The sequence below is a fragment of the Spodoptera frugiperda genome, chromosome 11 (assembly GCF_023101765.2).
Source record: "Spodoptera frugiperda isolate SF20-4 chromosome 11, AGI-APGP_CSIRO_Sfru_2.0, whole genome shotgun sequence".
NCBI classification, from domain to species: domain Eukaryota; kingdom Metazoa; phylum Arthropoda; class Insecta; order Lepidoptera; family Noctuidae; genus Spodoptera; species Spodoptera frugiperda.
This window is the reverse complement of record NC_064222.1, coordinates 1,552,800-1,570,992: the sequence shown is the minus strand read 5'-3', so window position 1 is coordinate 1,570,992 and position 18,193 is coordinate 1,552,800. Positions and strand designations below refer to the sequence as shown.

Genomic DNA, 18,193 nt, shown 5'->3' with positions numbered 1-18,193 from the left:
TTTTCTCTCTTAAAAAAAACATTTAGAAAACCGAGAATAAAGTTGCCTAAGAAAAGGAGGGTTCCTCCGAGCAGACGAGTTGATCGTGGCTGGGGGGCTTTCTGCTGTTGTACGTCGGGATTTTCTATCCATGTTTATTCGCATGTAAACTTCATATTATATGGGATTTATGACGTCATCCGTTGATTTGCTCGTCGATCGTCTATGTGCGATTTCTGTCATCTGTTACTATTATGAGTTAAAGATAATAGAAAAAACGAAAGAGCAAAGATTTCCATTTATAGACCCCATTTTGGCTCCATTAATTAATTACATCATGGACTAAAAATATTCCAAAGAATCCTACTAGGGTTAAAAATAATATTGTTTAACATTATGTTATGGAAATATAGGATTATTTTTACAGAACAGTTCAAACATAGTCTAGCCTCTGACGTGGTTATCTAGTGACGTCACTATACAAACAAAAAACATAAAACATGATGTTAGAAAGTGTAAACGTCACTACGTCACAATATTATCAGTATAGTAACAGGCCTATTATAATATTCGGAATATTTTTTTATCAATGATCATTTATCGGAGTGAAAATGTGGTCCGTAATTGGAAATCATTATTGGAACGTTTTTTCTTGATATGGCTATTATTTACAGCACTATAATTTTATAGATATTTATTACAACTATTTAAGTAAATAACAGTATAAGTGATGGAGATTCGACCACAATAATCTTGATTTATTTATTATAGAAAAGCTATATACTAAATCCTCAACGATAAATGACATTTTAGTAAGTCTATGTATAGTTAAAAGTTATAATTTCATACCAGAAACAAGTAATACATAAACAGTTTTAATCGGCTTATTATTATGGCAAATATCAGATCGATTGGAAGTCGGGAAGGGGGTTACCTAAATTCCTATTTTAGTAATTGGAATTTATCCCAAATAAACGGGCCAAGGTAAGTAAAACCGTTTAATAATTTCATTTTTAAGTTATACATATTTATTTATTTGTTTTCATTTCTTAATATTTAAGTTCCTATTTTACTGTAACAATAAATGAGTGTAAATAGTTCAGAACACAATATAAACAAAACAAATTCTTGATTCTTATAGTTCCACTTTATACAAAGACCCTCGTAGACCCTCGTTGACCCAGATTCACGAACGTTAGCACCTTTTCCCCGCAATTTCGCTCATTAATCCAATTAGGTAATGCCTTTCGTGATTACTGATTAAATATTAATACTTTCTTTTGTCGCACAGCCTACTCAGTAGGACTGTGATTTTTAAGTCAAATTAGTATGTCTCACAATAGTTATTATAAATACGAAGAAATAATCACAATAATAATTGACTGTTAATTGTTTAATGCAGCGTAAAATAAAATACTATTAGCTAAGTCTCAACGTGTGAGCAACGTCACAAATAATAAAAACACTACAGGAAATCACTAATGAGTTAGATAAGCGTACGCTATGTAATAAAACGTTATGTTTCTTAGGAGTATATACTATATCCTCAAGTTCAGCTCGGTAGTAAATTCTTTTTCTCTGCGATAAAATATTTGCGCATATGAATCAATACATAAATAGGTACCGGGTGCCTGACACACACGTAGAAGGAAAGTACCTCGCGCACTGTAGATAGACAATCAGGTACGCTGCGGACTATGGCGGACTACCTAGTGGGTTGCCAGGGCTTCGCCTCGAAAAACAAGAGTAGGAACGGTGGTTTTTAGTCAGCAACGGTCTGACACTCCCCCTCACTCACCAAACCCATGGTAGGAGACGTCATGGGATAATTTTTATTGAAAAACCAATCCATAAATTTTTTTTTTTTTTTTATGGAACAAGCCGGCAATCGAGCAGACGTATTACCTGATGGTAAGCAATCGCCGCCGCCCATGGACACTTAAAACACCAGAGGCGTTACAAGTGCGTTGCCTTTTTGGGGGTTAGGAATTTAAGGGTTGTTGTTCGGGAATCGGGGATTGGGAAGATTGGGAAGGGGGAATTGGGCCTCCGGTAACCTCACTCACACAACGAAACACAACGCAAGCGTTGTTTCACGTCGGTTTTATGTGAGGCCGTGGTATCACTCCGGTCGAGCCGGCCCATTCGTGCCGAAGCATGGCTCTCCCACACTTTATTTATTTAATATATTTATTTAAAGTATTAAAATAAATTTATTTATTTATTTAATATACATACACACTAGAGTTTTCATCATAATGTGTGACATGATGACAACTTTATTTCTTTAAAAACGTCAAGCTTATGCGTTGTTCCGCTTTTACTACATTTTTGTTCCCTGACTGTACACATGTATTTCATGCAACAACACACGTTATTGAGGAAGGTAAAATACACAAAATTAAATACACAAAAGGTTTTCAATAATAAAAGGTATTTACGATAATGGTGACCGCATTTAGTTCAAGTAATTTTTGGTCAATGTTTTCCTTCTATTGATAAGATGGTTTGGAAATAGAAACATTAGTACAATATTGAAAATCTCTAGTTAGTTTCCTATAGCCGTAAGTGAGCTTGGGCTGAAAATTGCCGTTAACTTTGTGGTAAAGCTTAAGGTTATAGTAAATCGGTACACTCATTTTGATGGCCTAAAAATCCCAAAGGCAATGACACGATCTTAAAAAACGACGACATTAGAAACAGCGACACATATGATCCACGAGGCAGTCATAAAATCACAAGAAATATCGTCAAATAATATCTAATACCACAATTGAAAATGATCCAAGAACAACAATGTATGAATACGAACAGAAACGATGACAAAATATCATATTATAAGTAATTATGTAACCAACATTTCGAAATAGGGAACGGACAGATGATAGTAAAAACTAAACACATGCCAAGAAATGCAGCAGGGTAAAGAAACGGAGAAAAATCTTGAAATAGCTTTGGTAATTATAATTAGTAAAAAGGATTGGCATTAGAATGTGTTGGCAAGAGAGATGGACAAGCCCCCATACAGTACTTTTTTACGAAGTGGGTAATAAGAAGTCGCTTGTGTTCTAAAACTAGGCAGTTTTATATAGCTCTTTTTCTTTAAGGGGAGAAACTCATTCAATGACTTCTCCCGCCTTGAGCGAGGCGAGATGGAATGTCAGATTGTTACTGACTAAAAACCACCTCCTGTTTTTCGAGCCGGAGCCTCGTTAGGCACACCGCAGCTCCGGGAGTTTTATATATACAACTACTTTTTCCAAAGTTCATTATCTTCAGCTCATAACATATGCACTGGACATGGGAGTCCCCAATAACATGCAACTGAACTAATTCTTTAGCCTTTTTACACACTACAAGAATACATTACGTCACATCTTTTAGCCATGACCTACGAGAACAGTACCAACTAACTACAACTATCATTTTTGCAAGTTGAAGGTTTTAAATAAATTATCAATCAAAATGATATGAAACTGTTCCATGAACAGTAATTAAGTGACTGCCAGACAATGAACAACCGAATCTAGTAGAAAAATGTAATAGTAAGTCACTAATAATGCTAAATTTCGGAATACGGTAAAACGGTATTTCTATTAGCTACGTTACAGGCAAAAATCAAATAAATAAAATAAAATAAATAAATAGTGTAGATTATTCTAAACTCATCACTATCACGGCTGACGGTGTGTTAGAAATCGTGGCAACATCATGACCTTGAACTATTTAAAAATAACTTTTTACCAAACAGATTGTTTCTCTGAATTTCATCGCGTTTGAAACGGACTGTCTAAAATCAAACGACATTTTTTTAGGGCTACGCAAGACAAGGAATCCACTATTTGGTCATTGGGTTCGTTATCATCACAATCAACTTACTAAATGTGAAGAAAATTACTTCATATTCTTAGTTCTACAAAAATTTCGTACAAGACAATTAAGGACTCGCTACACGAGTCAAGAAGTTTTTCTTGAATATGAAAGTGAAATTAAATTCAGTACATTTGCTGTGTTGTGACTTCTATACTTTACTGAACATAGTTAAAATAAACATTGAGTAAATAAGACTGTTATGTGGTTGGATAAACATAGCATCAAATGTAGACAGGTCTGAGCTTGTTTTTGATGTTTTTTGTGCTAAAGCAATTAAAGCATCACGTGGGTAGATGAATGATAATATCAAAACCCATTTTTTACAGTGAATTCGATGGTAAATATCTTTGGTAATATAAATATTTTCTTTTTACAAACGGAATGGTTTATTTCTCAACGTTGAGAATCTGGAATGCACATGAACATACCATGGTATGGCGCATACTAAGGTTGCATGCCTATATGACTTCCATTCAATGTCAAACAAGCGAATCTCTTACTGCATTTTTTCTACACAGTCGCATGAGAAAAAAGTTACAGACAAATCTCTAGCTGAGCATAATTTCCACACTGAGCCATACACTGAGAAAACTTTTTCGACATACTGCAGTCCTTCTTGCAACCACAAATAACGAGGAAATCAACTCTTGGCGTCTAATAATAACCCCCTAAAATACTGCATTGTATAGAGACCGGTTAGATCCAGTTCAAACTGACAGCTGACGTGAACATGTGTTTTTGTGTCAAACACCTGGAACAAACAGGTTTTTATTAAATGATGCAACTCGTGTAACGTTCACAGTCCTTGACAATGCGTACTTAGATTAAAATAGCATCTTTATTTTTACTTATAACCCAACTTTTTTGTCACTTTGTTCATAACATCAGTATGTGACTTAGTAAAAAAAGCTGAATATTAAAAAAGCTCAGTAAGTTATACGTCAACCCTGTCTTATTGTAAAGAGCATTTTTTTTCTAAAAAATATGCATTTCGTAATTACAGTAAGTACTTACTTACTTCATTTTAAATTAACATAATCATATTATATCATAATAAACGTGTGTATTCGGAAATAAACATCTATCACTTTTTATAGTGAGAGTGTTTCACAACTTTTAGTGATTTGAATTATATTTGAATTTGTTAATTACCCATTAACAAAAACGTATAGGGCCTAAAATAGTACCTTGAGGTACACCAAGTGCAGTACGTTCTTAATTATGATGTTATCGGATTATTCACGTCACTGTTTGACGAGGAACTCGACTAGTAAGCCTAGTAGTGAGTAAGCCGATAACATAATAATTAATTTTGTGTCTCATGAAAGTTATAATAAAATTATAGTTCGTTCTTAGGTATATCCGATACGTAACTGACTAACAGCTCAGGTGTTAAACGTCTGGACCCCAAGTGATATTCATAAGAGGGCCAATAGGCACTATGAATGAATGATTGGTTATATCCCTTTTATAAACAGACCGTTCACTGTATGTCCGTTAAAGTATGCTACATATGAAGCGTGATTATATTCTTTATATTACATTTCTATCAATTTAACATTTATATTGGAACTAAGACTACCAAATACTATTATAAAAAGTAAGATTACGTCAAGAACATATTTATTGAGTTCGCTAACCGCGACATCTAACTAGGTCACGAGGATTACATTGGCAACACCCGATAACCGTAGACCAAATTAATTACAATGCAGTGCAACTTTTTTACAACCATGGCTAGCCCTGTACTCAAGATATCCATTATAAAACCCTAACGTTGAAAAGATAAGGCTGAATTCACCTTGACACTACCAACATTTCTTTTACCAGATATCAAATGCCATTCGTCTTGTTTTTCAAAACAGTAGCTCAATTCGATTTATTCTTTACGCGTTAGTTGTTAAGTCTGGAAATCGATTGGCTGAGGTGGTACAAAATGTAGTTAACATTCTTTATCCGTTTGCAAACCAGTTTCAGATTTTTTGTCGATGCGGAGTTCATGGACGGCGTCCCTGTCATGAAAAGTTGGACGAGCCCCTTTTTCTTTATTCATGCTTACTCCATAACTTTCTACATTGTACTTACGTGTTTTATTCATTTCTTTCGGTTCATTTTTATTTAGTTTAGCATTAAGTTTTTGCTTTTAATATTCCCACAGTTTGGGGTGTACTGCTCGCTTTTCTAGACGAATGCATGGACCGTTATTGGGACACGTGGTCTAAATGCAATTGGTGTGGCATGTTTATGGCTTATCAAAGTCGTTTAAGTTTCGAATAAATTGAACTATTACAATACGTTCTTGTTTATACTTTCATTTATCACGGTTTTCTCACGTACATTAATGGAGAAAAGCAAAAGCAAAAGCAAAAGCAAAAGTTTCGAGTCACAGAGGGACTCTTTCTCGTGAGCAATGTGCGCAGATGCGGCAACGTCGCGCAGCAGACAATTAGCAGATCTAATGGATATGTAGTATCTATATATCAACAGGGAAACTGACCATCAGACAGTAGAACATTCCTGCAGATTCTTAATAAAACTATCCTTTTCCGTGTATTTCAATACATTAATTACTAGGTACACCGTATAATTTCAACATCAGCCAACATGTTTCACATTCTATTCTGTTTTTATTACCTAGGATCATTATTAAAAGAAAAGTTATACCTTTATCGTAAAACAGTTCTGAGTATTATTAAAACAGGTCTTTGCGTCATATATTTTTCCTATACATACTTCGATATTACATTTTTTGCCTATTATTCCTTTGGTGAAGTTATGTCATACCATTATTTTTCCTTATACCTAGTGTAGTGTCTACGTTTATTATGTTTCATACGAGCTCAATCTCATTATTTTGTATCACAAATAGTTCTACGTTATGAAACACTATTGCAAGACACTGGCTACTGCCCAGTGCACTGTTTTCTGTTTACAAGACCGAGAATCTTAAAAGCATTCCCTAAATATCTTTACCGTGGAATGAAAAGCCATTATGTCAAAAATCTTTCAATTTTATTAGCTTTCCACTCACGGATTCGCTCTCATGGTTAAAGGAAAAGAGTATCCTACATTAGTCTCTAGTCTTCTAAACTCCTAACCATATATAGAAACCAAAAATCGTACCATGAAACACTCCGTTGCGATCTATAAGAAGGACAAACACACTTTCACATTTCTAGTATTATTTTTATGGAATATGGGGCAAACAAGCAGACGGATCACCTGATGTTAAGCGACCAACGCTGCCTATGGACCTCCGCAACACCAGAGGAGACACAGGTGCGTTGCCGGTCTTTTAAAAAGGAATACGCTCTTTTCTTGAAAGTTTGAAGATCGTAACCTTTTGGAAATACCACCGACGACAGCTCATTTCACAGTATTAGTAAGGATAAATCAAATACTAGCAAATATTTAATCATAAATAAGGACTTTACCACTTAACAACTTAAAAATTCCAGCAAAAATATGTGTTATTTATTTGCTAATAATTTTATGCCATTCCATTCCTTTAACTCCAAATATTCCGTCCTGTGGTACAATTTGGTCACGACTTCTTTATATTCCATCAGCTGATTTGCCAAATAAAATTAACAGCCAAAGGTGTTAAAAAATTCAATTAGGATAATATACTTATATGTGTAGAAGCAATAATGATTTATTAGACCTAAAATTTAAACGAGTGATTAGGCTTTGGAAAGTTACGTGACATTAAAAATGGAGTTGATATTCTAAATATTTTAATATCAACGTTTTACTATTCAAAATTATAAATATTTGTTCGCCTAGACGGCATAACATGTAGCTCAGGTATCTTAACACCATTGCATGTACTTTTTATGTATAATATCACTCATGTTAATACAAATAAAAAATATTTTCATCTTTGTTAAATATTAGTGACAAATTGATACCGGTTTAATGCAATAAATATTGAGTAAGGTCTTGGAACATATAATCGCAGACAAAGTTCGGTTACATTAAAGAGCTAATACCCTTATCACAATCATTACAGTAAGTATTTAATATTGTAGTTTTAGTGAGAATATAAATTGTTCTAAATTAATTATTATGTTATCGGCTTACTCACGTAATTTTTGACGATTAACTCGACTAGTTTCAAGCCATGCAAGAGGCTCATATTCATGAGGAACATTTCGTGACACACGACGCGGCGATTGTCACGTAGCAGCGTCTAGAACTAAGCGTCTTAAACTAGTCGAGTTAATCGTCAAAACATTACGTTAAGCCGATATAATAATTAATTTAGTATGTCTCACGAAAGTTACAATAAAATTATAAATTGTTCTATAAAAATATCCATTTCGCCAAAATTTTCCTAATGACACGTAACAAATTCGGTTATTGCTCCCTTCGAAACTAACGTCACACTAGCTACCAACTCTTTGACCTTCAGGTAGTAAAAATAGCACGGCATTGACTAGGCTGTATGACTGATAACCGAGACGTACGACCAGACAGAATCACGACACATACCCATGACTATCACCACGAACTCACACAATGAAATGATATTTAATTTTATTTCTGTAAGTAGGTTATAAAATAACACTTTTACACGTCAATATTTCAAATAGCTAGATGAGGCCGGCATTTCCTATCCGACTACTCTGAGAAGAAATGCCGAAGCAAACTCAGAGGTCATAGTCTCTTTGAAAGTCCAGACAATGAAATAGAGGATAATGTGAGAGGAGTGGTATGGTCATAAATTAGGCTTTAAAACCCGAAAAATCCGACTCAAGCGCTAACTCGTCACGAATCTAACCATATCTGGTTTTTTTGTGTGCTAATGGTTTGTGTACTGAAAACCGGTGGAAACTGGATTTACCCAGTTCTTTGATTGACAATGTCTTTATTGGGGGATTTGCGTAAAAATGGGTAAGTTTGACATGCATGTGTCACATTTTGAAGAAGTATGATAAAATTATAATATGTTTCAGCAATTTCTTAATATACACTGTTAAGGGGCCTAATGTAGCTACTTTACCAGATGAAAAAATTGGGCTTATCCGTTCATACAAATACGACATGGGAGAATACATCTCTTAGATTTCTGGCTCCTAGATTTCCTAGAAATCTGGCCAATGCTAAACAGAAATCAGAAGACGATCCGTCTGCTTAAGTCTTTGACTGCCAATAAAAAACTATTGAAGGCAAATCCTCCACTACCGTCGGTGTCAATGCGTTAATCCATAAAAAAAGTGTTTAAGAAAAGTGGTATCACGACCTATATAAATGAAATTAATTTTCGCTTATTCTGACTAGCGTCTCCAAGGTCGATTATTCCACAAATTCAGTACAGCATGGTTACAATACCTGTGTGTGTGTGTGTGTGTTACGAACGAGCAGTTCGCGTAAATTATCGTATTGTACTGCGCTCACGTGATTCTCATCCGTCACCATGCGTTTTTGTACACCTGTGCTGTGTAAATAGAGTTCATTATTGTCTACACTTATGTAAAAGTAATTTACTGATGACGATGTATCCTGTAGTAACAAGTGAGTTATAGGCTTATAAGGTTAAAAGAAGAGATTACTAGACAGAAAAGGATTAGTATCTGGTAGTATCCAGTAGGTGTCTCTTCAGGATTCTAGACTTTATTTTTTAAACGGGGAAAATGTTTGCCTGCTACTCGCCTTGAGCGAAGCGAGAGGGAGTGTTAGATTCTTACTGACTAAAAATCACCCCGTTCCTACCTACTCCTGCTTTTCGAGCCGGAGCCCCGGTAACCCGCTGGGCAGTCTGCAGCCCCAGGTGATGTCCCTGATGGCTCAGAGTCGTGATATCATATAACTCAGTCTCAATAATCCAACACTATGAAGATCCCTCTGATGCTGGGGCCACACTAATGGAATATACCATTGATTTTGAAAACAAATGAACGATTATGAACTTTAATTGTTCGTACAAACATCAATTATCGCCATATTAAAATGGCATACTCCACTAGTGGCCCCAGGATCAGCCATATTCATTCCCAAATGACCAACACTACAAACTGGCGAAGTTCAACCAGGCAGTAATCGCCAGCGCATTTTAACGGCACTTTTATAGTACCTAACTCAATCGATTCAACTGTTAGCTTGTTTGACGTAGGTGGGGTTGCCATGTTACGACCATAAATGTAAATTGGTTCCTATATTGGGGAACATGAATTGAATCGTACCGCTATCGAATTCAAATGGCTCCCTTCTTGCACCCTTTTCCGACCGTGTAGGCATTTTGATTTCCAGGAACGTGGCGTGTATAAATATTATTCGAAAGCTAATTGGAAACCGTTGGAAAAACCCAATCGAAAAATTTTATACAATGTGATAGGCGTGGGACTTCTAACCCGTTAAGGCTGAGTACTACATCTAATTTTATCGACAAAAATAATAATATGGGGGTTGAACCCCTAATTGAAAATATTGAAAAATACTGATTTTTTCGGTAAAAATAATTCACAAATGATTTTTTTTCTCACCAAAACATTATCAAACATATGAAAAAAGTAATGAATTAGTTAGCCAAGGTTATTAGGTACCGTTTGTCGTTTTTTTTTGTTTCTACGACGCATACAACCTTTGATATTAAAAAAAGTAAAAAAAATATTAAAATAGCCATAACTTTTAGTTCGACCACTTCGACCCCTGACTTTTGTTGATAAAATTAGGTGTAGAACTCAGCCTTAACGGGTTAGAAGTCTCGCCCCTATCACATTGTATATGATTTTCAAACCGGTTCAAATTAATTTATATTTTTTTCAAAATATCAAAACCGGTTTCTATTAATTTTGTGTGAGATTGCGAGATGCAACGTCGCAGTTTTAGCGTTTTGTCGCCTCAGTACATATTTAAAAAAAATTACCTACATAATTACTAATTATTTGCTCACAGATGGTATTAAGCGGAAAAGTCTTACTGTAGAAAATACCCAATTGTTTTTGTGGTTAAAAGCGACACCACACCTAAGTTTAAAAGGATAAATAATTAGCAAATTCAATACGCCTACCTAATTAATACAACCGCAAAACTGGAGAAAGACGAAAACAAACAACTATAGTGGTAAATACCAATACTGAGTAACTGGGATTACTAAATACTAGGTAGATAATATACTGACGCAAATCACTAATATTTGTGTCAGCATTTTTGATATTTTCCTTTAGATACTATTGAATCATTAGGAAAACGGTCTGAAATTAATAGAGAGGTTATTTGTTTGTGCAGATGTTAATTCAATAGGTATACAGAAATACATTTTATTTGTTCAACTTTGCAAAATTCCCAATTGTTGTTTATTATCCTTATGTTTTTGGTGGTGACGGAATTTAAAATTTATCACTAACCCTACTTATTCTGCGTTCTTAAGAGTCAACTAATAGTCGAATAATTTACCTGTCTTATGCGGCTCCAATGAACCAACCATTCAGAGTGTTTAGTACGAGTTTGTTCTACGTTTAACAAAATCGAAACGGAGACCGAGTTCGGCGCTTTGATTGGTAGGTTCATTGGATACGGCCAATCAGAGGGCCGAATGCGGTCTCGTTTCGATTTCTTTAAACATAGTAAACCCGAGCCATTCGAAAATCCCTGGATCATTTTCGATTTTTGCCCGAAATTACATAAGTACTACTAATGTTGACTTTTTCTTCCAATAAATATTTTTATACTACAAAACATTGTATGATTAAAATAAAATATGAAGGTGGCTGCCTACATCATTATCTACCTAACTACTTACTATTTCTACGAAGGTTTTATTTTATTGATTGTAACAATTTATAGGTAAGGATAATGGCTATATTATATTTAATAGTGATTTATATGAAATCATATGACTTGCCACCGAGTCACACTTTATAATTTTCTTTTTATCTTTATAACTACTTAGGTAAATATATTAAGTAAATAATAATAATAACTATGACTACCATATTTACAACTTAAAAATACTATAAGTAATATCGAAATTGAAAACAAATAAAAACTAACTTAACGTGCCGAAAAAATAATCCTCAGAGTCGCATCAGAGTAGTGAGGTAGGGAGTTTAATAATCTAATTATAATTTTATTAAATAGTTAAACTTCTATTGCAGTTAATAACGTTTTTAGTTATTATAATTATAATCGATATAAAAATGGATTCTGCGTAAGCCTATGTTACTATGTGTATACAAAAAAATGTTTTATTAACACTGTAATTTCAATTATGTATTTACTATTTACATAAAACATACATATGTACGAGTATGTAAAGATAAGGTTAATCTACAAAATATAAAGAAAGATATGAGCAATAAAAGATAACGGTGCGTCTGTCTGTCTGTCGTATGTCTACGTTACATTTGTAACCGGCTTCCCTGGCGACATGTTTATATTTAAATATTTAATCAGCCTACACTGATATTGTAACTCCTTAATCTGTACATACAGATAACACGTGTAAATACACGAATGGACTGGATTTTGATACGTATACCTATCTAATGGGCATAGCTACGTCTCGTGACTTCTTTCACAAAAAAAAACTTTATTTTTCCTTTTGATCCTTGCATTTAGACTCTAAGTAATGAATAAGACAGAGTTATTCGTGTTTAAAATGTCATATTTTATATCAATATTAGAGGTTTGGAGAAACAAAATGGACATCAGATACTACCACATTATTCTAGTTGTCAGTAAATGAAAAGTATGTAAAGAAAATCCCGCAATTTTCTACTCAAAACTCTAAAAGCATTGCGATAAAATTCAAAGGACTAGTGATTAAAAGACGAAGAACATGACAGGGAGACATCAAAGAAAATTTTGTTCTAAAATTATGACAAAGAGGAGATGAAAAAATTAAAGAATAAAACTCTTAAGTGAACAAAAACCAAAGCTCGCTGCTAACGAAGGAATAGGGTAGCTTATTTTAAAATCTTTTTTATTTTCTTACGGAACCAAATACTTTCAAACATACATCGATTTGAAATATCACATTACGTCACTACTAGGTACGTTTATGCGTAGAAATGACATAATATTTGCTCCCATTCCTAAACTTTGATTCGTTTCATCTAAGTATTGTTATATTATTTGACAAAATAAAAAAGTGTCTAATATATTTTCATTAACTAACAGACGGACCAAATAGATTTTCAATTTCCCTATTCTAAATATTCTCAAAATAATTACAGAAAGAAAAGAAATACAAAATGTATATACTCATACTCAACTACAAGATCACAATGCAACATCGTGCAAGCCATAAAACACCATATACTTAGAAAAATAAAGACTACAACAAAATCACTTTACGAGCAGAGATTACGAGCAGACGGCCATGACCGATTACTGGCTGAGTTACGGAAGGCTTATCAACAAGTTTTACAATCTGCTGAGAAGAATGAAAAACTAAGAAACTCGGTTCTTTTTCTTTAATTACCATTTCGTTTTAATGTAACACACTATGGAAGTGCTGAATACATTGTGAAGAAAGAAAGGAAGGAATTGAATAGAAAAGGATGACAAAAGAAAATATGGATGGATTGTGTCAAGAATAGTAATCCATGAAAGTTATTGAGCGATGAATTGAATAGTAGAGGGTGATTTTAATGAAAAAGGAGGGCCAAAGTAAAATTATGTGAAGAGTTATTTGAATAAGAAAGGATGTCTAATATGAGTGAAAGAGAAATGCATTTGTGCCGAAGATAGCCAAGAAGAAAAAGAACTGCAGAGTTACGGACTGGGAGGAAAATAGCAAGTTCAGAGTTATTTGGTTTTCAAAATGGCTTTCAAAGCAAACGTAATTGATTGTCAATCAAGTAGTTGACAGATTTTAATGACCAAAATGGTTTCACTACGTAACGCAGCTATTTTTGGAAATACCTGAAGTTATAAACTAGCTATGGAGAAGAATGAACGAGGTTTACATTTGAGCAAAGGTCTATTTGACGGTTTACTCACGTATATTAATGGAGAAAAGCTCTACTAGTCTCGAGTCACAGAGGGACTCTTCATCATGAGCAGCGTGCGCAGACGCAGCGACGACCGCAAGCCACGGCAGCCTTATTTTAGTTAATTTAGTATGTTCCACGATAGTTATTATGAAAAAAGATCTATTTCAACCTTTCTTAATAAAAGTTTCGGAGGTCTTAAAATGGACACCAGGCTTATTAAAGATCAACGAACCTATGGCAGTTCATCGTAACAGCAAACATTTACTAGACATTGGTGGGTGCAAATTTTAAATGTAAACAACATGTGTATCATGTTATGTTATCTTATTCACATAGAATTTTCGCTAAAGAGACAAGAGGCATGAGTAACACATTATTTCCTGATTGCTTCCTTCCCACATTACTGGGTCGACAGGTAACACCAAGATCTATTTTGTGTCAGCAAATATTTCACGGCTTTTCAGGGGTTTTTCATTTTTATGGGAATTTACTGCGGTTTTGGAAATCTTGCTTAGATGTTATAAGACAGTTAGTTAACAGACAAAGACTACAACAGGCCGGCAACTCACTTGTAACGCCTCTGGTGTTTAAAGTGTCCATGGGCGGTGACCATTGCTTATTATCAGGTGATCCGTCTGCTCGTTTATCGGCTTATTCCATAAAAAAATCTACAACTTGTAAGGAAAAAAAAAGCCAATTTTTATTATATTCCTTACAGAATAAAGCTAGTATTACAGACTGAAATCAAATCAGCTAACAACAATGGACCTAGCGTTGTCTATCCCGCTAATCCGATGATGCGAGGCCAATAAATTGGATCAACTCCGCCTCCTTTGACGGTATGTGCTCCTAGTATGAGTCACAGTTTTCGTCTAATCTTGTCATCGACTTGTTTGATGTATGACGAAGTAGACACAGGCATAAAATCAAGCTAACTAACTTTAATTACTTTAATCTAGTGAAGACTTTTATAGCATTTTAACCGTATCCCTAAACTATAAGGTATCGTCACGCCTTTTATCCCCTAAAAGGGTTGGGAAGAGGTGTACATTACGGCACGTAATGCCACTGTACAATGTACACTCACTTTTCACCATTTGTATTATAAATCTCATATAATAGGGAGTGAGCCTATTGCCATATACGGACCACGATTTCAGACTTCGTGCTATTAATGAGAATTTTTCGAAAAACTGAAAAAAGCCTAGCATTGCTTTGCGTAGCACTTGCGACCACTCGACCAACGAGGCAGTAACTATGTATAAAGATAGAAAAAAAAAAACTTTAGACAATTTAGGATTTCATGAGGTGACTGGCCAGTTAATTTTGTTTTATAATTTAGACATCGGCGTTCGCCACTGACGTGCCTAATAAATAAGCGATGATGTGGGAAAACTACACATTGAATAAGCCTGCCCCAAAGCAACTTATATACCTACTTGGGATTTAGAAGATACTCAAGTTGGTCCAACTTTACTGGAAACACATACTGTGTAAAGGAATTTTCGGGAAACGAATAATCAAATTTTAGTTCCGCACCCTTAGTACAAGTTTGTTTTACGTTAAAAGTAATCGAAACGAGAGCGCATTCGGTGCTCTGATTGGCCGGCTCGAATAAACCAACCATTACTTTATTACCGTTTCGATTACTTTAAACTTAAAGCAAACTTGTACTAAAGATACTGTTCTAGAGTTTGTTGGAGTTTCTGACTAGAACAAAAAATATTTAAGTCTAGATAAATATATTATAGGTAAATTAGTTATCTCACGGCCTCCTATTAAACACAGCTTACGAGACAAGCAACAAAAACTGTCTATTCTATAGACTATTGTCTCGTATTACTACAAAAGCAAAAAATAATGGATTTAAATCAATGTAGCGACTGAGATCATCGAGTTTATAATAAAATACCTAATCAATAGTATCTCGTTTCAAAATGGATAACAATACCTAATTGAAACAACTTGATTGGAAAAAAACTATAGAATAAGTAATTAAATAATAATTTTACGTAAACTGTAAATGAATTAATTATTAAAACTGTTATGTAAATGGATACCAAATAGATTTTTTTTTTTATTAAAATCTAATGAAATACGGAAAATGGAATGGAAAAGGGCATTTTAAATTTTCTGGATTTCATTTAGTTACCTATCATTTATTTATTATTTTATGTTTTTGTAGTTTTGTTAAAAATGTGGTAGTTGCTGTAGTTCCTGCTTCCTTAGCAAGAGTAAAGGGTTTTACCATATTCCATATTATAGCGCGTTAAGGAAATCATGTACCTATTGGAAAGTCTTATATTTTACCATCAGATTAATTTAATACTAGAAATCTAAATATTTTAAGTAAAAAATCCATGATAAACCAGTCGTGCCTTCAAATGGTCCTATGATCAGAGATCAAGTTGTGATAATTGTTTCAGGTTATTTTATCAACCTTTCATGGGTCATAGGGATATGGTATAGTGAGCTAAGGTGTAGGTATCTGTATTACCCACATTTCGGCAACATGACATTCTTGTGACGAGCCACGAGACACGCAACGTGAACGACAGTCGGACTGCCGGCTTCAGGCGCCGCCGGCCGCCGCACCGCCGGGGTGGGGCGCCCCGGACGTCGGACGCATGCGCGCTTACACCGATCAAAAATCCATTCCACCCATTCATTCCTCTCACGATTAGGTAACACGCTTCCCTTCGCCCTACACTACCCACATGCTACCCTGGTCACATGCTACAGACCTCTCCACTCCCCAGACACTCGCAAATTTAACATTCTTATTCATAAAAAGGTGTAAGAAAGTCCACACCGCGTGTAACTAAATACACATCTATCAATCACCAGTCCGTAGCACGACGCAAGGACACAACCGAAGTTAATTTAGAGCCGAACCGTAGCGGCCGCCGGCGAGTAAACATTGCTATGCAGGTCTTACGTAAGCCAACAGCTGTAAGTATCGACATCTACTCAGTACTCACCATATCATTGTTCTCCACCAGCCAGTTCACCGAACATATTTGGTACACGAAATACGCCCGCACGAGTTCGCTCGTCTTCTTACTTTTGAACGCATCTTTGGGGCTGTTGAAGTTAAGGTCGAGGTCGTCCCGCGACGGAGGCGAGGAGGACAGCACGCGTACATTCCGGGGCGCATTCACCGCAAGCCGTCTGAGCAGAGCCATGTTCCGAACTCTGCGAAATACAACACGTACACAACACGCGCCCGTCGTCCGCGACTGACAACTGACAACTGACACTGACGTCCGCTCGATACCGAGTCGTCTGCGCGCGCACTCGATCCAATTTTAAATCCGCCGGAGCGTCGCGGAGGTGTGTCTTGGACGAGCGCCGCGATTGGACGACCGGGCTGGCCAGCACGCGAACCTGCCGTGACGCGGCATTATAAACAGCATTGTGCAGTAACCTCAAACACCGTACCTCAAGGGCAAAGCAGAGCAACAAACAGCTAGCTATGTGCAGTCTCACTCACTTCCCCTAACGATGTTTGCTAATTGTGCAATTCAGTACAATATCTCTGAAACGTTCTGAATAATTGTGAACAATCTGAAGTAAACCTTGCCTCATGAAAATGTGGGGATTACATAAGCAGCTGGGGCGAGGGAGGTTATATAAAACGCTATTCAGAGTTCAAGAACCTGGGGCGACCTGTCGGCGGGCGCACAGCATTCGTACTTGAGTTATTACTCATGCCTTTTATAACAAGCCAAGTGCGCACCAACCGACGGCTGGTACTGGTTTGAAGGCAGTTTGCAGTCGACGGCTCTCAAGCAATTATGTACTACTTGTTAACTTTATCGCTGAAGTTTAACAAAGCAGTAACTTCATTCATACTTTGGATACGGTTTATACAAGAAAGTTATAGACTTGTTTATAATGAATGGATGTCCTCAAACAACTGAAGATATATTTGCAACTGTAACGGTAAAAGAGTGCAATGCACTCATTTTTGACGCGTAGTAATTGAACTTTTTTAGTCCACACATTCACAACAAATCTTCACCTTCAAGTTTGAAAGTAACCATTGAAAATAAAAAAGTCTAATGCTTATAGTACCTATACTCATGACTTAAACGAAATCCTCATCTCTTGCACGCGCGATTATAACGACCATAACTTAATAAGAGTGTAATGTGTACACTGTGAACACATTTGCCCGAAACCTTCTTCTGTACTTTATCCTTAGGTACCCTATTAATTTCAAGATTGTTCCCAGCAATTCTCCAGTTTTTCTAACATTAAAACCACCATGAACTCTATAAAACACAGACAGCTAAAGTTACAGCGAAAAAAGTTTACGACAAAAACTAATTACTGTATAGATTGTTTTCAAGCAAGAAAACAGTTCAGGAAGGTCATCCAAGTATCTAGCGCTTAAC

General features: G+C 35.5%; 1 protein-coding gene across 1 annotated transcript in view; it reads right to left on the bottom strand.

The window, feature by feature from the left end:
- The window catches only part of LOC118274501 (proline dehydrogenase 1, mitochondrial), a 40,315-nt gene extending 23,164 nt beyond the window's left edge, over positions 1-17,151 (bottom strand). The window contains exon 1 of the mRNA XM_035592004.2: positions 16,775-17,151. Coding sequence (XP_035447897.1) covers positions 16,775-16,978 — 204 coding nt within the window. The 5' untranslated portion in view covers positions 16,979-17,151. The remainder of the gene's footprint in view (positions 1-16,774) is intronic.
- Between the last annotated feature and the right edge of the window lie 1,042 nt (positions 17,152-18,193).